This window comes from Sciurus vulgaris (genome assembly GCF_902686455.1).
Source record: "Sciurus vulgaris genome assembly, chromosome: 15".
NCBI lineage: Eukaryota > Metazoa > Chordata > Mammalia > Rodentia > Sciuridae > Sciurus > Sciurus vulgaris.
The window spans coordinates 76,950,505-76,975,443 of NC_136476.1; the positions used below are offsets into that span (position 1 = coordinate 76,950,505).

Consider the following 24,939-nt stretch of genomic DNA (forward strand, 5'->3'; position numbering starts at 1 on the left):
TACATTGGTCTGAAATTTTCTTTCCTCGATGTGTCTCTGTCTGGTTTGGGTATCAGGGTAATATTGGCTTCATAGAATGAGTTTGGGAGGGTTCCCTCCTCTTCTATTTCATGGAATACTTTGAGAAGTATTGGAATGAGCTCTTCTTTAAAGGTTTTGTAGAACTCGGCTGAGAACCCATCTGGTCCCAGACTTTTCTTTGTTGGTAGGCTTTTGATGACCTCTTCTATTTCATTGCTTGAAATTGATTTATTTAAGTTGTCTATGTCCTCCTGGTTCAGTTTAGGTAATTTATATGTCTCTAGAAACTTGTTGATGTCTTCGAGGTTTTCTGTTTTGTTGGAGTATAGATTTTCAAAATAGCTTCTAATTGTTTTGTATTTCACTCTTGTCTGTAGTGATATTTCCTTGTTCATTCCGAATTTTAGTGATTTGAGTTTTCTCTCTCTATTTGTTAGTGTGGCTAAGGGTTTATCAATTTTGTTTATTTTTTCAAAGAACCAACCCTTTATTTTGTTAATTTTTTCAATTGTTTCTATTTCGTTGATTTCAGCTCTGATTTTAACTATTTCCTGTCTTCTACTTTTGGCGTTGGTCTGCTCTTCTTTTTCTAGGGCTTTGAGCTGTAGTGTTAAGTCGTTTATTTGTTGATTTTTTTCTTCTTTTGTTGAATGTTCTCCATGAAATAAATCTTCCTCTAAGTACTGCTTTCTTAGTGTCCCAGAGATTTTGATATGATGTGTGTTTGTTCTCATTTACTTCTAAGAATTTTTTATTTCCTCCTGATGTCTTCTGTTATCGATTCATCATATAATAGCATATTATTTAATCTCCAGGTATTGGAGAAGTTTCTGTTTTTTATTCTGTCATTTATTTCTAATTTCAATCCATTATGATGTGATAGAATACAAGGTAGTATCTCTATCTTCTTGTATTTGCTGACAGTAGCTTTGTGGCATAAAATATGGTCTATTTTAGAGAAGGATACATGTGCTGCTGAGAAGAAAGTGTATTTGTTCTTTGTTGGGTGGTATACTCTATATATGTCCGTTAGAGGTAGGGAATTTTAAATAGATTTTTGAACTGTGGCCTTCCTAAAGAAAGGTGGCTTGGTAACATTTATCAAAATTTCACATGTACTTATTCTTCCATCCAGTAATTGAGTTTGTACTTAGGGTTTATAGTTATTCCACTCCCTGATGTCTATTCTACTGATGTTATTTGTGCGTGTATACAGAATTGGCAATATTGTAATGTTTATTAAACATTATATAAATATATATTAGAAATTACTAAAAATCTGTCAATAGGGGCTGGTTTAAATAAATTATGGTACATATTTTATATGAAATGAAATACTATGAATTCTTTTTTTTAAAGTGATTTAGATCTCTATGTGTTAACATGAAAAAATGTCCAAAGTAATTTCCATTAAAATATTCTAAAGCATTTTATTTGGTTGTCACAAAATATTTTTTAAAATTCTAGTTTTCTGGGCTGGGAAGATAGCTCAGTCAGTAGAGTGCTTGCCTTGCAATCCCAAGGCCCTGGGTTAGATCCCCAGCAGAGCAAAAAAAAAAAAAAAAAAAAAAAAAAATTCTAGTTTTCTGCATGACTATATGGATGGACATGAATAAAAAGATCTGGATGCATACATACCACCCTCTTAACAATTGCTAACTTTTGTTACAGTTTGGATCTGAAATGTGCTGCAAAGCTCATGTGTTAGTGGGTACAGCAATGTCAGAAGCAGGGCTTTTAAGAGATGATTGGGTCATGAGGGATATAAACTCATCAGTGGATTAATAATTTGAAGGGACTATTGGGTGGCTGAAGGAAGTAGTTCACTGAAGATGTGACTTTAGGGACTATATCTGTCCCTGGTCCTTTCTCTGTTTCCTTACTGCCACAAGATGAGCAGCTTTCCTCCACCACAGGCACTCTGCTTCATCTCAGGCCCAGAGCAATGGAGTCAGCTGACCATGAACTGAGACCTCTGAAACCATGAACCGAAATACAACTTTTTTCTGTAAGTTACTCTTGTCAGGAGTTTTGGTCACAGCAATGAAAAGCTGACTAAGACAACTTTGAAACAATGTTACTTTGGGGGAAGAGCATATTGGGGCTTAATTAACAGAAGTTTCTATATTTTACTTAATATTTTTTCTAGAATATTCAGATCTTATGTAATTTGTAAAGTTTCATTTCATTTGTAAAGTTACAAATGAAAACATGGTGATATTTTAAATATAAAATGTCAAACTAATAAATAGTTACTGTGTGGTTATTTTACATGCCAAGCATTGTTTGATTGACATATGACAACTGTCTTTATCTTTTGGCATTAAGTCCAGAAAAATATCTTATTTCGCATTATCAAAGAAGCAGATACATTTTTTCAATACCAGATTTTTATCTTAATTCCATTTTGGGTAGGAAGGTTCCCCAGATGTTGTCTATTATTCACTATTTTATTGCAAAAAGAATGTCAACATGAAGCACAATGTTTTAGCCCTGACATTTTGATCCCAAATATATTTCAACCCATTTGATCCTATATGTTTATTCTTATGTACTTCATTCATTGCTACAAAAATATACTCTCAATCTTATTTCCAATTAATAATAAATATTAGGAAGAAATAAAGGATAAAACTATCAAAAGGTAAAACTACATTTGAAAATTTGTATGAACAAAATGACACAAGAAACAAATCTTGAAAAATCTTTTTTTGTTTTGTTTTGTATTGTCTTTTTAGTGTTAAGGATTGAACTCAGGACCTCACACATACTAAGCATGTGTCCTACCACTTAGCTACACCTCATCAAATATATATATATATATATATATCACATATATATATATGTATTTATATATATGTGTATGTATTTATATGTGTGTGTTTGTGTGTGAATGTGCTTGTGTAAACACACAGACATACATATACACAGATACATACAGATATATATATATATACTTGGTCCCCAAGTTGTATTTGGTAAATATCAAATCAAAGCAAAACAACTAACAGTTGCAGAAATTCCTGAAAGACAAAACTAAAATGGAAAAAAGAAACCCTAAAGTCTTAGTATAAAATTGTATAAAAAGAAATCAATCCTGATGAAAATAATTTTGGAAAAATAAAAATGAAAATAGAGAAGAGTAAAAATATTTGCCCAGTGTAGAAAACTGATTATGGAGTTAAATTGACAATTATGTTGCAGATAACTTGGGAAAATTTCATCAATGAAAATTTACCAATATGGGTGATAAATGTTTTATCAAGCTACATATTCTGATAAAAATATTTATGTTCATAAGCACAGCATCATTTTAGGGGCTTGATATCCTTCTGCATGATTAACATTCGGCAGTAGCCCAGCGTAGTAACTGTGGCCATCTCTTGGGCTAGACTGCAGAATGTAGCATGGTGTGCACCGTGGAGTTTTCAGCTCTTCCCTGGCTGGTTGCTCGTTCTCCTTACAGTAGTCAGTGGGTCTGGCAATAGACACACTCCTCTGTCCTCTGTCACAGGTCTTGAGGTCCGATAGTCAGATGAGCATAATTACCAAGCATAGGTGGCAGTTTAGCTGCTTTGGTAAGTTTGTTTTTAGTCACTTTTTTCTCTTTTATCACAAGGGTTGATAAATCAAAATTATGAAAAGAAACCTCATATGGAACCAAGGGTACTTATTCCAAAATTACAAGGAAGGAACTTTATCATTTTCTATTTAAGTCTGATTTTCTCCTTTGGTTTCTAGCAAAATGGAAGGCATAGAAAATATGTGCAATGTACAAAAACTAAGCCTCACGGAAGTGAAATTGAGCATATTCCAGTATGGCTAGGAAGAGGTTGAAATCTTTGTGAGTCCTCAATCTGAAAGGCAACAAGATATGATCAGTAAACTATTCACAGTAGTGAAATTTTTTTTTTCAAATTTTTAGGTTCATTGGAAAAAAAAGACTTAAAAACCTAAGATTTTAAGAATGGTATTTCTCCTTTTTTCCATTGACCAAATACCAAATTCAAATAGAATGTAGAATGCTCTAGAGTAATTAAATACAGGAAGCTCACATTTTGCATAGGCTCCATAGTAACTAAGAGTTGATCTCTTAGCATTTTCCCATTTATCATTTCATTTTATTCCCATTTTACAAGTAAACCCTCAGAGAGGTCACGTTCCTTATCCACAGTCTCGGCTTGCACCAGAATTCAGATTATTGAATGCCTAGAAGAGTTCTTTCGTTCTGACAACATAACCTTATAGTAAACATGTGACACATAGGAGTTAATCTTGATTATGGCATTAGGTGTTAGAGGAAGTTCGCTAGCTTTATATAGTAAAGCAACTTTGTTATCCTGGTTCACATAATTGGATAATGACATATATTTCCTCTGGAGTACAATTTATAATTTTCTTCAGGTATTTATTTATAGTAAGATGTTCAATAAGTATTTTCTAAGTTAAAAGATTATTTAAGCTCTTTTTAAAATTGGAAAAGTCATGCTAGAATTTAAAGAACATCAGTCATAAAATAGAAAGTGAAAGCAGTGACTTCAAGTATCAGCCTAGACTTTCCTCATGTGACCTTAGAGAACTCCTTAATCCCTCTAAAATTCACTGTGTAGATTGGAGAAAATAATCTATGTACTGCTTCTTTTACAGGAGTATTATAGGGCTTAGAGGAAATGTTATCTGTGAAATGCTTTAAAAACTAAAACTATTTTAAAAATACTAAATAACTAAGGCTGTGTTCCTTAAACCTTCATCTGTAGAGGCCAACAATGAGCAACATTTCTTTAATGCTGTTTTATTAACTATCTATGCTTCTTTATTTCATCTGGTAATGCAACTCTCTTACCATTTCACTCTGACAGTGCATGAACCTCAGAGCCAAGCCCCACACCATATAGTACAGTATCAACTTGGAGTTCTGGACCTTATGGAATAACAGGAAGAGGAAGCCATGAATCTAAATTTGTCATATATATACAGCAAAGTAGTTGATCCTTAGGTAGTAACATCCTGAGAACTAAGAAGTAGCATGGATTAATATTTATTATTTCTGACTTTATATAATGGGGCAAAGTGGAGATGAGGGACGTGTGAGGAGGCCATGACAGTAATGCAGGCTAGAAGTTGGGGGGCCTGTGCTTAGGCGATTGATGTGGAAATGAAAGATAGACGGATCAGTTTTCTAATGGAGTGGATCATTCCCAGGCTTCTGGCTTAAGTGGCTCGGCAGTGATACCATTTATAAAACTGGGAGAATTCAGCTTTCTTTAGGACATGTTGAGTTTGAATTATCTGTTAGACAACTAAGTACAGAGTTATAAACATGAGTCTGGAGTCTGAAGTTCATCCATTTAAAACAAAAACAAAACACAGAGACGAAGAGATAGGGGGTGTATTTGAATATCTAGTCTGAAAATCTAAAATGTTTAGTTCTAAAATCTGAAACTTTGAGCATGACAATACCACAATTAGAAAATTCCACACCTGACCACATGTGGTGGGTCATCATCAAAACAGACACATTAAAACTTTCAGGCTATTGTGTATATAACATGTATATAAACTATAAATTAATTTTGGGTTTAGAATTGAGTCCAATGTCCAAGCTATCTCATTATATAATTGCAAATATTCCAAAGTCTGAAAAAAAAAATCCAAAATCTGAAATACTTCTGGTTTCAAGAATTTTTGATAAGTGAGACTCAACCTGAATAAATTTGATAGTCATCTGCATAAAAATGTCACTTAATTCCATAGGAATTTTTTTAGAAATCTAAAAATTCACCAATAGTTTTCAGACCGTGAAATGGGCAGAAACAAAATGTAGTTAACCTCAAAACCAGTAGTCAAAGAAATTAAGAAATGAAATAATCAAGAGCAGAGTGCAGAGACAAATCATGTCTCAATTGTTTTATCCTTGAAAATATCAGAGGGTAGGATTAGAGAAAAAGGAGAGATCATCCTTTGTCAGAAGGAACACTTTTTCCATCAGAAAGGAGAGAAGCAGTGCAGGTCATGGGTAGTTTTGTTGCTTTGGTGGTGGGAAAAAAAGGGAGTTCCCACTGATGGGGTCTGTTTTCTCAATAAAATGTGAGGTCATCAGCTGAGAAAGAGACTCAAAGAAGTACAGGAGGTTTGAGGAAAAACAGGAAGATATGAAATTGCCATTGTGCAGTATTGGGTAACGAGCTGGTATGTTCAACCACTTGGAACTGATGTTAGTTCACTTTCAACCTACAAAAACAGCAACTTCATATGTTCATATTCATATCCAGTACTTCGGAAACACGGTAAATTTTTTATTAGTTTAGGACCCCCCCAACTCTACTTTTTTTTTTTTTCCCCTGAAAGAAGTTTGTTTTGGAATCATTAAACATCTAAATAAGACAAAGTCATCATATAAATGTACTGTTTGAAGAAAGGTTTCAACCACTTATGGCTCATTCATGACTTCAGATGGTAATTAGGAGCCTTTTATGTGCTGAGCTCTTAGGACTCAGTGGAGACCAGGTGGATGGAGTTTCTGCTCTCCTGAAGCTTTAGTGGGGAAGGCAGGCAGACAGGACAGTAGATCACATGTTTCAACTCCCTGTGTGACAAGGGCCAGAGCATAAGTTCAGGGTAGCACGGGTGTCTCCCTAAGAAGCATCTAACCTGGGGAGAGCAGAGGGTCAGGACTGGATTTTCAAATGGTTTGTAAAGCTGAAGACCTAGAGGATGCAGAACAGACCCATAGGAAATGGAGGAAGACAGGTCCAGGCAGAGGGTGTGAATAAGCCTGTGGGGTGAAGAGGCATTGGCAGTGTGAAGAAGGGTGATTCAGGAAAGCTGCAGAGGTATGCTTGAAGATGAGGCTCAAGAGGGAGATTGGGACCAAATCAGGAAGAGCCTCTGAAGGCTCTTTGATTTTCTTTATTTGTTTTGCATTACTAGAGAAAAACTCAGGACCTCATTTATGCTACGCAAGTACTCTGTCACTTAGCTACATCCCCAGTTCTTCATGAAAACTTTTTGTATCTTCTCCTAAGAGTAACAGAAAGCCTTTGAAGGATTTTAAGATAATGTACTATTTTGCAAACATGCTTGCAGTATCCTAGTAAATGTAATAACTTACATCAAATAAGACATTGCATTTTAAAGGGGGCTGGAGGAAAATTGCATTTATGAATACAATAAAAAAATTAAATACTTGGAAATAAAGTGTAATCCTTTAAAAATGTCATCCAAATACAAATAATAATGCTTTCTTGCCTCTTAAAATAGACCAGCTCAACATGGTCTTTTCTCCCAAAGTCATGGTATATAATTTTAAAAAGTGCAATTTTGCTCTTCCTATACTTCTTTTGCATTGTTTCATTTTAGAAATGTTCTTTATCCTTTTAAAAGGAGGAAATAAAATGATAAATAAATAATTACACTTTTATTGACAGAAGAGTCAGAAAGAGACCTGGAAAAGAAGATGCTATAAACTGAAGAGTTTAGAGCAAACACAATTCTTTAAGGAAATTCAAAATCAAAATAAATTAAACCATTAAGAGAGGATATCATGTTATACAATCCTTCAGGATCTAGAAATTGATCTACACACAGCAAAAAATGAATTGGTAAGTCTGTATTTTACATTGCTTTGTCAGTTTTCTTAAGGTAAAGAATTCTTTACCTTTGGATCTAAAAAAAATCAACTTCCCAATGATAGAAGAGGGAAGACATGGTTTAATAGAAATATGTGCAAAAGGCTTTACAGACTGCACTTGACTATGCACTGTGTGATTTGACTGCCAGAAAGACCAGGGCTCTCGCTGGCTGCATTATCCAGCACAAAGGGGAAAGGTGGCACTCCTGATGAGATAGTGCCTGATGATGGTGTATTTTGTAAAGCAGTAACATTGCTAGTGGGGGTATATGTGGGCAAAAAGGTTTAGGAGGCAACTTGGCAAAAATATCCAAATTTTAAACAGGGAGTCCCTATGTCATGGGTATATGTTTGTATGTGTATATGTACATGTACATATGTAAATACATACATATATATAAAACACACAGATCAACAGAGATACTCACTATACCACTTTTCATATGAGCAAAAGTTTCAAATAACTAAAATGCCCCTGAGTGGTTTTGATGCTGTGACACAGCATATTGCTGTTAATAAAATGAGGTCAGTTATGTGTCCTGACTTGGAAGGATGTTGGACACATTTTATTATATGAAAAAAAAGCAAGGTGCAAAACGGTAAATCAAGTATGATCCTATATATATAAATGCTCAATAGCGTAAGGATATTTGGGGTGGTGAGGGATGGCAGAATACAAACCAAACTCTTAACAGTAATTGTGTCTGAGGAAAATTATTGAAAGTTTTTAAGTTGACCTTTATACATATCTGTAATAATTAAAGTTTACACAATTTGACTTTATGGTTGAAACCAAGAAGTAATAAGATTTCAACTTTTAGAAACACACTTCACCTTGTGCTATATTTAGAGCTTTATGCTACATTTGGGCAGTGTAGGTATGAACAGAATTTTCAATGGTTGTAATGCCATAGCATCATAGAATGTTAGAACTCAGAGGCATACTGAGATATCTGGTCCAAGCTTCCTGCTGGGGGCTCAGGGAGGATAAATTGTCATTCACTGGGTCTTGGTTCTGGTCTAATATACTCTGCTCTGTTCTATATCTCTTCAAATTCCCAAAAATTTTAACAGATTTTTGTGGGTATTTACAAGTTGCTATTTCTACTTTCAATTACAGCATGAAAATTGCCTTTCTTAGCAGCATACTATTACACAAAATTCCCCACATTAGACAGAATTCTGATAGAAATGCCATACTTACTCCTCCCAAGCAGAAGGGGTCCTTTATGTGATTCATTATCTCGGTACTGGTTTGCGATGATGCAGCATTCCTTGAACGCTCTAACACAGTATGTGCTTCTGGTGACCCGTGCAGCGCGCTGCTCACAGGTTTCATCATCGTTACGATGGGCTCCATCACGGCAACACTTCTTGGGCACTTCATATTTGTATTTAGTAACTGAAAGGGTAATAATGTAAGTGCCCTTGATCAGGCTGAGTCAGCATCTCAAGTTTAGAAGGAATCTCAAGAAATACTCGTTTTCTACTACCAAATACTCCATTTACCCACAGGAGCCATAGCTAGCTGATTGACCAGTGTGTCCTTGGAACTCCAGTAAGATTAGAGAGAATGTGACCCCACCAGGTGATCCATTCCAACTCACACTAAATGGTCAAAGGGCTTCCTGAAACCAAGCTAGGTACAAACTTTTGAAACCGGAACTTTGGGTTCATCAGCATTTGAGTATAAGTTAAATATCCAAGAAGCCTTTAAATATTTGAAAATGGCTATTATTATTATGTAAGAATTATCTTCCATTAGCTAACTAGCCTTCTTTTTCCAAACATTCCTTATATGATATGGTTTGTAGGCCTCCACTTGTGCCATCTTCCTTCATTGTAAGTGCTTAGATTAATCAACCTCTAATATCATATCATTAGAATAGACAATGAAAGCTAGATTTACAGTAACTAACACAAGCCTGTAATCCCAGTGACTCAGGAGGGGGAGGCAGGAAGACGGAAATTTCAAGGCCAGTCTCAGCAACTTAACTCTGTCTCAAAATTTTTAAAAATATAGGGAAGATAGCTCAGTGATAAAGTGCCCCTTTTTCAATACTCAGCAATTCCCCACCACACACAAAGAGAATTACAATACTCATATACAAATGGAAGAAGTCATATTACTCTAAGAATGACAACTAGCTGAACTCAGGCTATGGACTCCAGATTGATGTTCTTTTTACTGTAACATGACCGATTATCATATCACCATTTAAATAATTCCCATTGGACTTATTTCCAAATAATGATCCACAAAGTTATTAGCTATTAAATATATGAAATAGAAGAAATAGATTTCTACATATATTCCAAAATTAATCAAATCATGGATTTTGTCAGAATAAAATGGAAAAATATTTTTATTGTTAGATGAAACCTGTAGAGAGAAAATGTTTGTGACAAATTGAAGATCATAATTCACATTTTAGAGAAAGAACTGATAAAGATCTGTTCTCTTCATATTAAGGTTATGGAAAATATTAGATATATTTATATAAATATAGATATATTTGGATTAATCTTTCTGAGGGAGGTGAGCTAAACATACATACATATCTTTCTTTTCACCCATTCTATTTGAGTTAAGGGAAATCACATAATATTTCATTTTCTCCAGCTTTTGAATGATATCATCATAAACTTTGTACAATTACATGAAAATCTTAGAGTACCTTGTTCCTCTATTATCTGTTGCAGGTTTCCTGCTGAAATTGGCTTAATTTCTTTGGCAGGTTCATCTAACACAAACAAAAGATAGAGACAAAGGAAATGGGGGGTTGATAAAAATCTAAAATAAAAAAGTTGCATGGACTATTTAAAACATTCATGTCATTCATTCATCTCCAATATGATCATAACCTTTTTACAATCACATGAAATTTTTAGAGTACCTGGTTCCTGTATTTGCCATTGCAGACTTTTTAGTGTCCTAAGAATTTCTTTACCAGGTTCATCTATTTATATATAAAAAAAGAGAGAGAGACAAAGAGAAGGGGGGATAAGTTAAAATCTATTTTTAAAAATGTTGCATGAAACTAAATATTGAAAACCTTCACAAGTGATTCATTCTAGAAATCTGTGTTGAAAGCCTGCTTCAGAATAAGCACTGGCTACTATACATCTTAGTAGCACTTGTTTCAGCACAGTGGACCTCAGGACCTATAGTTTGATTTTTTTAAAATCTGAATTTGGTTTGGAATCCTGCAAACTTTTTGATCCATAGATTATAAAGAACTATCTAAGCATTTAGAGTGAACCAAGTTTTTGTTGACTAATCTATTTTCTTATCTGTTCTTTGAGTTATATTATTACAAATGCAAATAAAATATTAGAGTACCAAGAATAATTATGAACCATTTTAAAATGACAGAAAGGTGATTAAGATGTGGTCGCTGCCCTTGAAGAGCCTTCATTGCTGTGAGTGGGACGTGACCTATAATTAAGTGTGAGGTATGCAGTGACCCAGTGCTGTCATGTTATAAAGCGATCTGTCCCTGCCACACCCTCCTATTGAAGCAGGAGAGAGTGATCCATTCTGTGTGGGGAAGAGGCCTCCTAGAGGAGAGGATTCTTCTACTTGCTTCTCCAGGCTCATAGGTGGGAAGCCATCCCCATGAGAAAAGGCCCACAGGTGTGAATAGCTCAGCAGCAGACCAGAGCTACGCCTGGTGCCTGGTACGGTGTAGACAGACAGGAAGAGCAGGGCAGGAAAGGATGGAAAGACCATGGAGCAGATCACAGGAGGCGCTGAGTACTATGCTAAAGAATCTGCTCTTCATCTTGAAGGCCACTGATACACTCTATACAGGGGAGTTACGCAGTCACGGCATTGTAAGATCATTGTGGGGAATATTCTGGAAGAGGGACAATAAGGAGAGATCTGGGAGGCAAGGGATCAAAGTCAGTCTCAGTGATAAATGCTGGCTTTACCATTGTCTTGGGAGTCCTCTGCATTCGCATTGGTGAGGAAGGTGAGTCCAGCCAGATGGAACACATCTGCATTGTCTCGGCCACCACCTGCCCCACAGCCCAGGTCACTCTTCTCTAGAGCTTGGAACACCTGTCCAGAAAGGTGAAACGGTGAGCATCTTCAGGTGTGTGAAGAACTGAGGGTACTGGCCATTGGATGGTTAGCCCAACCTGTGAGATGCACAGGGCACTGGTTTATCCAAGGACCAGGACCGTCTCCCATCTCCATTCCTTTAGTTTGTGGTTTTATATTTATAAATAGATGCCTATTCAAAATTCAACTGAGAACGGAGATTCTTAGAAACTGACCCAGGGTGTTTTGTACATAGACTACCTGCTGCAATCAATGTCTAAACCAGATGAATGAGTAAGTGAAAGCACAAGGGGTGAATCAACAAATTAATTTCAAGTTGCTAAATCAAAAAAGAACATACCCTCTTATGTTTTCGGGAGAGAGCTCTGGGTTCTAAGTGGGAAGGACTGCTCTGGGGACTTATTTCAGTTTTGATTTTGACTTCAAATGTCCTCTCCTCTCTAAATAGTTTAAACTTTGCAATTTCTTACGTTGTTCTTCCCTTGTTCAAAGACACCCAAGCCAAGACAATACTCGCTCAGTGTTGTGGAAATAAATGGGAACTTAGGAATGGAGTGATTTTCAAATTCTGCACCACAGATTCTAATGAGTTAAACAAACCCAAGGGTTGTGTCCGGGCTTCTCTTGTGCTGCTTCTGTCACCACCGCCTCATGCCCCCAAATCCTCCAACTCTCTCAGTTGAGGGCGCTTTTGCTCCATGGATGCGATTGCTACCATGGTGGTGTGTTTTTAAAGTGCTTGGATCTGAATTTGGAAAACGAAAATCACCGACCTGTGCTTTGGATGTTGGCTGAGCGTGGCTCCCCTTCCTGAGACCCACGGTGCTGAGGACGTTGTGGAAAATCAGGCCGTGTTGCCTTAACTCTCCCCTCACCTGTGCTGGTGGCCACACTGGGTGAAGGCTGCACTGAGCCACACCCCCCACAGCGACCCCCAACAGCACTACTTAACCCTTTCCATGGGCTTTCTGGCTCCTGGGACTCCATACACAGCACTGTCCACCGCTGCCACTGCCACCCAGGACTCTGACTCAGTGGCCAAGTTAAGACATACAGCTTGGCCTGGAGAATATGCATCTGCATCTGGAGACAGATGAACCTAGAAGGTCATGTGAAAAAGAAAATATATTTGTATGAGATAGAATTGTTCAGAAGCAACTGCTTTGACAGAGGCAGCCTCCTTCATTTAGAAGAAAATCCAGTTGTGACATGTAATTTGTGTCTCACCTGGAGCTGGTTATCACACTTCTCTTCAATATTTAGGCAGACTGAGTCGGACACCAACTCTGCAGTCTGCTTTCCTGTGACGATGTAATAGACCAGGAGTCGAGCTGAAGGAACCATGTTTTGAGTCACTGGAATGTTTATACTTTGGTAAGATGAATCTAGAACCTTCTCTCTTGTGCCAAAGTGTACAATTTTGCCCCTGGATAAAATCTAAACATAAAGAGTAGCCGTGAAAAAAATTACAGAAACAAAACCTGTGCATCAGGGTGGAGCTTGGAGAACAAGGTCGACGTGTATGTATGTTCCTACTATGCGCCAGGAACTTTAACACTTATTTAACTCCTTTAATTCTTAACGGTACAGCAGTGGGGCCGGCATAGTGCCGCCACTGGAGAATCTGAGGCTCAGGAAATCTGAAAGTCATACTGTTTTTAGTTCAAAGTGTCAGAACCAGAAATTAGAGAGCAATTCAGTGAGATCCTGTCTCCAAATAAAAAAATAAAAAGGACTTGAGGATGTAGCTCAGGGGTGGAGTGCTCTGGGTTCAATCTCTAGCACCAGGATAAAAGACGAAAAGAATTAGATGCACTGGGCCTGATTGTGAATGCCTGTAATTTCAGCTACTCAAGGGGCTGAGGCAGGAGGATCACAAATATGAGGTCAGCAATTTAGCAATATCCTCTCTCAAAATAAATATGTTAAAAGAGGCTAGGGATGTAGTTCAGTGGTAGTGTACTTGCTTAGCATGTGTGGGGCCTGGGTTCAATCTCCAATACCAACAAAAAACAAACAAACAAGAAACCTGATGAATAAATGGAGTGTACCTTATTTGGGGATTCAGGTTTTTAAATATAGATTAGATGGTAAGGAGGTTAGGGTTAAAAAAAAAAATCACATAAAGCCAAAATGTCTTCAAAGATCCCTATAATTGTCCTTTGAGAACAAGACTGCATACATGCATACATGCATACATGGTTTTGGTATGTAATCCATAAGCAATTTCCTAATTCTTTGTCAATATTTTCTGTTCTTCATATATTTTTTCAATTTTTTTTTCTCAAAAATGTTGAAAATTCCATCATCAGCAGCTTGATCTGGCTGTTGGAACAAATCATTCTATATCTTTGGCAACTATCAGGAAGCCCTTGACATTTTTTGCACACCCTTTTCTAGGTTTCACCAACAGGCCTGACTGCTGCACCTCCTGTTAAATGTGTCTGGTGCAGTAGGGATGCTGCTGATGGCAGAACTACAATGGGGACAGTAAGACTCAATCCTTCAGAGCTGGAGTGGGGTCACCCCTTTTGTGAAAATGAAATGCATATATTTGAACTAGGTGTGGGAATATAATTTGGGGCCATGAAATAGAGCAGAGGTGATGTAATTTAATCAGGCTCTGTTTGATGAAGAGTTATTAGATCAAGAAACGGAGGCCTCTGTTCAAGTCAAAATCTTTCTCTTCTGAACTAAGTGACCATGGTGATTCATGTAACCTCTCTCCTCAGTTTCCTTGTCTGTGAAATGGTCATGAAAATCATGCCCTACTTCAAAGGTTTTTGAAAGCTATTAATCAAATTAGATGGTGTTCACGAAAGTGCTTTGTATTGATAAATGCAAAGAAACATTCCAATGTTTCTCTATAAATCAGAGAAGAAAATGTTCAGGGTGGGAAAATTAGAGGGAAGTCTATCATTGTTGTACTTACCAAGTAATTATACTGAGTTATTTTGTCAGTATATGGGCTTTTGGAAGTAACAGTAATATTCAGATATTCTCCCACTAGCAGAGGCTTATAGTTTTCAGTCCAATTGATATAAAGGTAACTTTGACTGAGAGATGAGTATACTATTGCTTGGTAATCTCTGCTGGCCTGATTTTCTTCTGGAAGATCTGGGACATCAGTTTTGACCTGAAAAGGAAAAATTCAAAAACATGCTTGGACTGTGAGTTGTGCTTGTTGTAAAACATACTTTTTAAATTCTTTACTCTTTCCATTTCTAAATTTCACAATTACAAATGCTAAAGGGAAAAAATAAGCCCTCTAGTACTCCAGTGTTGTATAGCTGCGATATCAACTAACTTCGTAAAGACTGAAGAATAACGATGGGATTATGGGCCATGGTGGAAAAGTCTGGTGAAATGAAGAGAGAAACACTGGCTCCCTTCCTGAAATACTGAGTAAGCTGGACTCTTTCTGGGGATGGGAGGACAGGGACTGAGGGAGGAGAGGGGAGCAAGTGGGAGGTAGCACCAACTCAAGCACTGGGGGCAGAAGTTAGGAATGAACATCACACACACCATCGGTCTCTTTGTGAAGTAGTGACACAGTGGAGTGCTCCTAAACACAGGTGGGACAGAATGATATCATGGCAGGAATATCTGTCTTCAGGCAGCAGAAAGCTTACTAGACTGTGATCTGGGATCAGATACACACTGGTTTGCATCCTGGTGCTGCCACTTATTAATTTCTAGACAAGTTATTCAATCAAAGTAGGGGTTAGAAAACGTGTTTCCTTGGTCACAAAATGGCAAAGATAACATTTTCCACCTCTTACTGCTGATAAATAGTTATGAAGTGTGTTCCTCAGAAATCTCTTAGTGCAACGTGCAAGTGTATTCAGTAAGGGCTGGGTAGATGATAGTGAGTCTATGCGTGCTGCAGTCTTTGACCTGTGTAGTTAACTTATACCTCAGTTGAGACTGGGAACCCAAACATTATTTGTGAGAAAAGAAGATTGAGCCCTAAAGTAAAGTGATTTGTGCAGTAGAAAAAAGGAGGCTTCCACATTTGACCCTTATGTGGCCCTGAAAAGAGATGAAGAATGGGTGTGTGTAGCGGGGGGAGTTACTACCACTGGTGTCCACTGCTATACCTGTTCTGAAACTTCTGGATTCTAACATAGTTTTATTGGTGTAAGAGAAAATAATTAATTCCTAAATGAAATACAGATGAATATGGATCTTCCTCAAGGATCATTCAATGAGTTAGAAGATTGTCTTTTGTAGTCATTTGGTTTGTTTTCAAATTGTAGAACTGTTCACCGGACTCACTTATAAAATCTGCCACATCTGTTCTCTACACTTGCCAAAACATGCAGTCAAAAGTGCACTTCGTCCTAGAAAATATAGCCAGAGATTCAGCTCACATGAAACTCCAGTGCCTTCACTCCAGATGGGAGGTTAACCACAAACGAGGCTACTCCATCATCCAGACGTGAGACGCTTTTCTGCAATTCCAAGTCCGCCGTCTCTTGGTTTTCATCCACGCTGTGTGCATTCAGGGTTACAGGGACCCCTCCCACCAAGTGGTCCAGAGAATCCTGGACCTGCACCTGTTTGTCAGAACAATTCCATCCATGTCAACAGCTCATCGTGTCCTTTGAAGCCCAACAACTCTGAGTCATTTTCCTTCCTTTCCACCAAGACACAAATTCAGTACAGTTAATTGAGTAAGAAGTGTGTTCGTGACATATAGAAATGTTCAATTGTGTTTAGTTTAATCATTTTGAGTGGATTCCCCCATATATCAATCAGACTCAGAATATAAATATCATTCCTTATGCAAACCCACAAGATGTGACAAGATCTACTGTGACCCAACTTCTGCATTTCTTTAAATACGTTAGGACTGAATAGAGAAAATGAAGCAAATGGCTTCTGGGAATGATTCTTTTATGTATGAGAAACAATAAATGGATACATTTCTTTCTTCTAATTATCACACATATATCTATGATTATATATGATATACATAATTTCCATAAGGATATCTTTTATTTTTATATGTGATATAAATATATTTTAAATCCCATATACCATTTCACATATTTTTATATATTAGATTACATATACCTGTTTATTATGTGATAACATATTATATTGTGCATGTATGTAAGAATTTATAAGCACATCCAATGCTTTCTTTAAGTTTGGCAAATCTTGCTCTTTTAAAAGTCTGTAAGTAAGTAGCAAGTTAAGCATTTTAATCATAGTCATTCCTCTGTATCCATGGGGTATTGGTTCCAGGACGATGCTCAAGGCTCCTATAAAACTCTGGCATAGGAGACTTATACATGAAGTCATTTCTAGATTCCTTATAATACCTAACAATGATAGAAACCTCATAGAAATTGTTATGCTGAATCACGTAGGGAATAATGATAAGGAGAAAAGCCTGCACATGTTCGATCTGCAGCTGGTTGAAGCCACACACACAGACACCATGGACATAGAGGACTGACTGGATCCCTAAGAATTTTATTAAGAGAAAAATGTTTTCAAAGAAAAAATTAAAACATCATGCTCTAGGCTTTCTAAATTAAAGACAGCTTAAAATTTCCATTTAATAAATATAATATGTAACATTATTTTTAATATGCTATTTAATCTAATAAATATAATAAAAATTAAAAGATGCATTGACTCTATCCTATCAGCATTTCAAAAGGGAAAAGTAGAAGAAGAAGAGAACAATTAGAGAGGAAGAAGAGAGCAAAAAAGACGAAGAGTCAGAGACAGAAAGGATCAAAATGGGAAGGGCAGAGAAACAGAGAGAGAAGAGACCAAACAGGGTTGTGCACAGAGAGGGCAGAGAGAGAAAATGAAGCCCACAGAAAGGCACACTCTGACAGAGCAGGAGCAAAATGATGAGAGAAAGGGGTCTATGTTCAGGAATGACCTCTTCAGCTTAAGGCTTTTTAAAAACTTGCCACCAAATACATTTAAATGTTAGTATTTTTTCCATTTTTTCCACTGGTTCATTGTAGTTGTGTAAATGTTAGTGGTTTTGAATTTTGGACTTACAGGGTTTTATCTACACTAATGTACTGCAGTGCTTGTTGAGGAGATGCGTAATGCAAGGCTGGCTAAATAATGGCATTGAGTTGTCAATCACCCACAAGGCCACACCTGTCTGCACCCACAGGAGGGGTCAGCCTCACCCAAGGAGTCCCTCTGTGATTGGCCTTGCCAGCGCCCTTCTGTTTCACCTCCATACACAGAAAAAGACAAGCAGGTTCTCCCCAGCCCCACCTACCTTGATAGAATATGGAATCCCAGGCTTCAAGAAAAGAGGAGTAGCAACCAAGTTCAGTTTGTAGGGAGAGAGAACATATTTGATGCCAGGTACTTCTGCCTTTTCAAAAAATCCACCTAAGGAAATGACAAGAGCGGTGTCAGCATATTTGAAATCTAATGATCTGTATGGATATCTGTGTCGTCCCTAGGACTCCAGACACCTACTCTTTCTCTCACTCCCTTCCTGCAGAGTCAGCATCTAAAAGGGCGTTGGGAAGCATTAGGTTCAACCTCCTCACTGTACAGATAAGGAAACCAGAACCATGATAACACGAATAACTCTCATCATAGGCATTGCATCCAACGGTTTTACATACATAATCTCAGGTTGATTTTGATTCTCACCAGGAGAAAACACTGGGGTACCAGACATTCAAGCTAGATGGCCTGCAGAGCCACTTTGGATATCAGCTGGGCAGGATTATCCTATTTCTGTTGTTGAAAATATAGAGTCCCAGTGGCTTGCCAGTGACTACAGAGTGGCAGAGCTCTTCTCTGATCCAGTCCTCGGTGAAATAAAAGGTGATAAGTAAAATTTAACTATGAATGATAATAAAATGTAAAGGAACCCTAGAAATCATTTGCTCCACATTTATGCTCTCTAAATACTTCCTAAAAAGAAAGTTACACACACACACACACACACACACACACACACACACACACACACTTACCTCTAGACTCTTTGACTGTGACAGCAATATAAAGGTATTTGTTGTTTAAATCTTTCAGACTGTGATATGACAACTCTTTAACTGCTGTTTCAGAATCAAATGTGATGTGAGCAGTTCCATTTATCAACTTTTTAAGAAGGGAAAAATAGAAGAAGTTATTTTACAGAACTTACGAGGAAAATTTAACAATCTGCATTAACTAGCCTTAAATTGAAGGCAAATGTTGGATGACTGTCTTGGCATTGTCAGTAAAGTGGACGACTGAGGCCACAGTTAGGCCAGCACGTCTCTTCCTGCTTCCTCCGTGGAGCTACAAACATGGAGGAGCTGGAACATGACGGGGAACAACAGGCCTTTTGGGTACTAGAGACACAGATGCCTCTTCCAACCTCTGAGTCCTCATCCACCTTCAGAGGCCTTTCATGCTGCTTCTGCCATTAGCTGAGAGTTTGTTGGATTTTATATTTAATTTTTACTTGGCTATTGATCATTTTAAACACTAACTTTAAAACATACCACAAAATAAAGGAGTATCAGGTGAGGCCAAATCATATGCATTACTTTGCCTTATTTTGTATTCTAAAAGTCTTTGTCTTAAAACTGGGCATTTTATATGGTTTAGCTTTATTTATTTTGTCTTTTTTTTTTCCTTGGTGCTAAAAGTTGAACCCAAGGCCTCACACATACTCAGAATTTACTGTGACTGAGCTACATCCATGCCTTGATTTAGTTTTAAATATCAGCATCAAGGGCAGAATCTTGCATTTTTTAAAGACATTACACTTATATTTTGAATATATAAGGCTTTTTTAAAAAGCAGTAGATAAATAATTCACGATGTAAAATAGGTAAATATGCAAAAGTAAGGAAAAATGACATAAACTCTTATCATCCATGGTAAAACGTAAAGAACACTGAATGAGAGGACAGGGCTCCAGGGCTCTGATCTCAGTATCAGCAATCACTGGCCCCTAACCATGAACAAATAGCCTCCCAAATATTTACAGGGCCTCATTCTTTGCAAGGAGATATGCTGTCTCTGACCATATGGTGAGAATGATTTGGACCTGCAAAGAGTTTAATGTCAAAAATGATAGATAAGTAAATAAGCCATTACAAAAAGGAAAGATTATTTCCCCTTGACATTGCTGACATTTTGGAAAGAATAATCTTTGTTGTGGTGAGTGTGGGGAGGGAAAAATGGCTCGAGATCAGCTGGTTGATGCCCTGGCCTTTATCCCAGGGGCAACTGGAAGCCAGTGGAGGATGTTAAGCCTCAGCTTCTGCACCTATGCAGAACAGGGGATTGGACCAGAGGGTTCTGAAATAACCCTGCAGCTCTCACGCCATCCTTATGAACGAACGCGTCTTAGCATCTCACCCTGGTGTTTTGCATTGCTTTTGGCATCATTTCTTTTCGATCATCTTTTACATCTTCTCTTATTCCAAAAGTGACATAAACTTCAGCCTCAGTGACTACTTTGTTGTAAAAATATCTGTCAAACAATACCATAAAATTGTGTTGCCAACATGGTTACAATAGCAATCAGATAAACTGTAATGATCTGAAATCACATAAAGCACTTGATACACTTCCATCTACAATTACACTTCATAAAGCCAAACTAAGAAAGCTGGAGTATGGATTTTTACTACTATGAGAGAAAAGAAGCAGCTGATCTTGGGGAGAAGAAGACACTCAGCTCCAGGGGCCTTCCTCCAGCCCGCATTATTTTCTGGATGATCTTGACATCAGTGGGGAACAACTCCTTGTTTTGTGTGTCTTTAAAAGTACCGTGTCTGATCTTACTGTTAGTGAAAACTTCTTTTGACAAAAAATCAGCATATTTCCTTTCTAGTTTAGAATTAGAGTAAGAATAAAGTGAATTTTCTGCATAGCAAATAATACTATAGCAAGAGTTAACTTTCCTTATTCACGGTTTGAACAAACTGTCTGCATTACAAGAGGTTAGTTTCTATAATTTTCTCTCAAGTGTGCCATTTACATGAATGTAGACTAAATGACACTATTTTATGTACGAGTAAATGCTACAAAAGAAGCTGTATGGGGTAGCATTTAAAGGCTGGGCTCCAGAGCCAACAAGCTGTGCAACTTACTAGCTGTGTGATCTTGAGCAACTTATCTAGCATTTATCTACCTCCGTTTTTTCACTTGGGCTATGCAGAGGTGCTGTGCGGACACATGTGCTGTATAAATTGGTTTTTAACAACTACATTATACTGACATTTCTAAATGACCTTGGCTCTTGCCATACTTGCTGCAACGCTGACCTCAATTCTCTCCCTCTCCCAGATCCACGACATTCGCAGTCCTGGCCTGCAGAAGGTGTGGAGGAGCCCGCTTCCTCTGGGCTGGCCCTGTAACTTGCTTTGGACAAAAGGACACGGGGAAGTCATGGTGTGCCAGGACCAAGCGTGGGCCTCCAGGGAACTTTCCTGCTCACATTTCTGTCAAGGCACTGCTGAGGCTAAAGGCTAGCCTGCTGGGGAGGATCCATGCGCGGTCTAGGCCCCGGGAGTCCCCCTCCCTGCCAGCTGTTGACAGACAAGTGATGAATAAGACTTTCCTGGACCAGCACCCCCTCCCCCCAAATGACCTGTCTACTGAGTGTAGACATGTGGGTGAGCCCAGCTGACATCAGCCTGGCCCAGATCAGCAGAACTGCCCACTGACTAGGAAACAGGGGTGACATCAAGGCACGGGATTAGAAATGATTATGGAGCTTTTGCTGGCTGAGTAAGCCATTAAAAATGACGAGGATGAAGGATTCCTATTTCAGCCCAGATAAGCTCAGTCATCCTGGTTTCCAAACATATATACAGAGTTTAAATCTTTAGGACCTTTTTCTTTTTTCTTTCTTCTTTTCCCTCCCACTGATGAATAATCAACAAACCTAAAATCGGATTCAGCTAAAATCAGAAAAAGCAAATAAACTAGGAGCACGATGTTTCCTAATTTAGCCGGGTAATCCAAAAACAAAAACAAAAACAAAAACAAAAACAAACCACAAAACTTTCTTACCTTGCTTTTACAGTAATTTCAAAATTCTTAAAGTTCTTGTATCCAATGAAATTACCTTCTGGTTCTATTGATATAGAAAGGTGTGGCAAGGCTGAAAACAGAGAAAAGGAGGAATATTACCGTATGAATGAGCGAGGCCTTGAAAACACAGCACAGGGCTCTCCTTGCTGGCACAGTTGGGCAGGCGGCACCATTCAGCACCACATCTGCCTTGGCCACCACCGTCATCAGCAGCAATGCCCCTGGGGAACCTTCCTGGCCCAGTCAGTCCAGCCTCCCCACCAGAAACAGCTGGCTTCTTCCATTTTGGTTGCAGAATTTATTACAGGCAACAGGGTATTCCCTCCACTGGGTATGGGCTCCTTCAAAACAAATAAAAGTCCATCCCCCATTTTTCTTTATCTTCCTTCACCCTTCTCCCAAATCTTTAATATAGTATGTGTATACTAATAGTAATGTAATACATTACTAATAGTAATGTAATGTAATGTAATTACTAATATAGTAATTTATTAAATTGGAAATAGAAATGGAAAACTTTGGTTTATTTAGCATCTCCCACTTTCATCTAGCAGAAAAAAATGCATCTAGTGTGCAAGTGCCAGCATACAACTCTGGCTTTCATAAGGAGAGAACTCACAATTAGAGGAATGAACATCAATGTCAAATTTAAAAATAAGACCAAAAGGAGGCAGGGGTTTAATTTTTCTCTTTTATCTCTTTGGTATCTTGATTGCCCAAGAGAAAACAATTCAGTCTGCTGCAATGGCTCTGTCTTCTCTTTACGCTAACTCAGACCACATCGGAGGGTGATTCTGGTGACCTGCACCACAGTTAACAGAAAACCAACGAACTGGGTGACTGAGGGAAGTGGATATTGTGCACAGAGGGGGTGAGTTGGTGTGGCTGTGGCTCACGGGTCTGCCAGACAGGAAGGTAGAAGAAACAGAATGAAGCAGTCTGTTCATCAGAGACCAAGGCGGTGTGCTATCTGCAGGATAGGAGGGCAGGGAATGATTTCAGCCTTCCAGCAGACACCTGCTTGCCATGCAGCAGCACACATCTATCAGCAGGTACACATGGATGAGCAGCACAGACAGGAACAAGCAGCAAAGATAGGACAGGGAGCTAATTACACAGATCCACATCCAAGCTACTGTGATGAGCACGAATGTGAATACAGGGACGCCACCCAGGGAAAGGAGTTCAAGGAGAGCTTCCTGTCTACAGGGATTTCGACTTGGACATGAGCCATGAGCAGGAGCTGGCTGGCCCAGGAGGGAGGGGAAGAGTGTTGGAGGCAGAGAGAACATCGGTGTAAAGCCCTGTGCTGCAGGTCAGGGAGCCCAGGAGTGAAGTGAGGATGCAGAAGAGCTGGGGCCAGTTCCCAATAAGGATTTTGATTTCATCATCCAGAGAAATAAGTGTGTTTTTTTGTTTTTGTTTTTGGCTAATACTAAGACTTGGAAGCAGACAGCAGATGGAGAGGCGTTTGCAGTCATGGAGAAGCCTAGTGATGACTTGACCAGGGTGGCTACAGAAAGTGGGTGAATTCTACACACACGCAGGTAGCAGCAGAGCATGTGGAGGAACTGAGATCAGTTCGAACACCGTGTCCCTGGCAGCCTGTAATCTTTCAGTTTCTGTGTCAGTATAAAACTTTTGTCACTCTTTTCCTTGTTGTTAAATTCTGTGCATTTATCCTTCTCCCTTAGCATTATGAGTCTCCTGAGAGAATGAAACATGACTTCAAGCAGTAGAAAGTTAAATTTGATAGCAGAGCTTATGGATATTCCAGTAATCTACAAGAACTGAAGAAATTAAGCTATTTACATGTTAATTATTAGTCCATTAATATTATTGATTTCAAATACGACTACCTTAAATTTCCAAATTAATATGGTAGGAATTTGTAAGCTGGAAGGAAACTAGCACTGGACTAGCTGTAAGGAAACTCGATTGTCTTTCCTCTGTCACTTTGTGACCGAGACTTGAGTGATTCATTTACTCGACTTCCTGGGTTCTTCTCTCCTCATCTGTTTATTTCTCCTAAAATCATAATTCTCCAAAGGACTTAACAAGTCCAGCTCTTTAGGGAACTAGGCTCTTCCAACTTTATGAAGAGGAACCCAAGTGCAGAGAAGGTGGTCACTTGCTCAAGGTTAACAAGGGCAAAACTGGAGTCAGAACTTGGGCATTCAACGAGTCCTCAGCCATACCAGCAGGAGGCACTCTCTTCATCTGATTACTACAAGGACCCCAATTTTTAGTAGGTAGGTTTTTAATTGTCAGAAATTACCATATTCTTTAATTTCAAAGTATGTGGCTTCAGCTGTTGAGAAGTCCTCTTTATATTTAGCTTTGATTGTCCACACACCAAATCTGCGGAAGCAAAATGTTTAATATTATAGATGTGATAAAATATTTTTAATTCACTTAGAGGAATCTGAATAAATTCCTATTTTAAAGAAGTTACAATGAATATATATATAAACATACATGTTTATATATATCTTCTAAGTAAATGTTTTGTGTATGTGAGATTTTTAAGCAAAAAACAAGTAAGTGAGCATTTTCAGGATGATAGAAATTTTTAGTAATTAGTTTTTCACATATTGGTTTATTTTTCCAGGTTTTTTGTTGTTGTTGTTTGTTTCTTTTTCTTTGTGTATTGGGATTGAACCCAGGGGCTCCCTACTTCTGAGCTGTATCCCCAGCCTTTTTTTCTTTCCTTTTCCTTTTTCCTCCCCTCCCCTCCCCTTCCCTTTCCTCACCTTTCAAGACAGGGTCTATCTAAGTTACCAAGGTGACCTCAAACTTGTGATCCTCCCATTTTAGCCTCTGGAGTCACTGGGATTACAGGTGTGCATCATACCCACCTATTTTAACTTAATATAGATTCATTAGCTTTGATTTGAAGAACTGATGACAACTTGAAATTTTATTTAATCCTGGAGCTTAACTATGTTAGCATAACACTAAAATCCACAATAGAGTAGCAGATTCATAATAATATATCTGGAAACATACACTATAGGTCAAGCCAAAATGGATAACAATATTCATGCCTCTTATAAATGAAATTCTGGTTGGAGACAAATTATGATTTCTTTAATAAAGACAATGACCTACTTAACCAACAACCTTCATTCAAAAATTTTACTGAGCACTAGATCATGTTCTAGAAATTTAAAAGTGA

The 24,939-nt window shown here is 38.0% G+C and overlaps 1 protein-coding gene across 2 annotated transcripts in view; it reads right to left on the bottom strand.

The window, feature by feature from the left end:
* Positions 1 to 3,262: 3,262 nt before the first annotated feature.
* Positions 3,263 to 24,939, bottom strand: part of LOC306645226 (complement C5-like) — a 37,017-nt gene continuing 15,340 nt past the window's right edge. The window contains exons 6-20 of one of the 2 annotated variants that reach the window (XM_079112706.1): positions 24,040 to 24,122; positions 21,741 to 21,831; positions 20,079 to 20,193; positions 18,698 to 18,824; positions 17,983 to 18,098; positions 16,094 to 16,279; positions 14,653 to 14,856; positions 12,948 to 13,157; positions 12,673 to 12,819; positions 11,588 to 11,717; positions 10,549 to 10,611; positions 10,330 to 10,395; positions 8,856 to 9,053; positions 4,865 to 4,942; positions 3,263 to 3,878 (exon numbers count right to left, since the gene is read on the bottom strand). In XM_079112706.1, coding sequence (XP_078968832.1) covers positions 4,869 to 4,942; positions 8,856 to 9,053; positions 10,330 to 10,395; positions 10,549 to 10,611; positions 11,588 to 11,717; positions 12,673 to 12,819; positions 12,948 to 13,157; positions 14,653 to 14,856; positions 16,094 to 16,279; positions 17,983 to 18,098; positions 18,698 to 18,824; positions 20,079 to 20,193; positions 21,741 to 21,831; positions 24,040 to 24,122 — 1,810 coding nt within the window. In that variant the 3' untranslated portion in view covers positions 3,263 to 3,878; positions 4,865 to 4,868. The remainder of the gene's footprint in view (positions 3,879 to 4,864; positions 4,943 to 8,855; positions 9,054 to 10,329; positions 10,396 to 10,548; positions 10,612 to 11,587; positions 11,718 to 12,672; positions 12,820 to 12,947; positions 13,158 to 14,652; positions 14,857 to 16,093; positions 16,280 to 17,982; positions 18,099 to 18,697; positions 18,825 to 20,078; positions 20,194 to 21,740; positions 21,832 to 24,039; positions 24,123 to 24,939) is intronic. The other variant, XM_079112707.1, reaches the window with a different exon arrangement.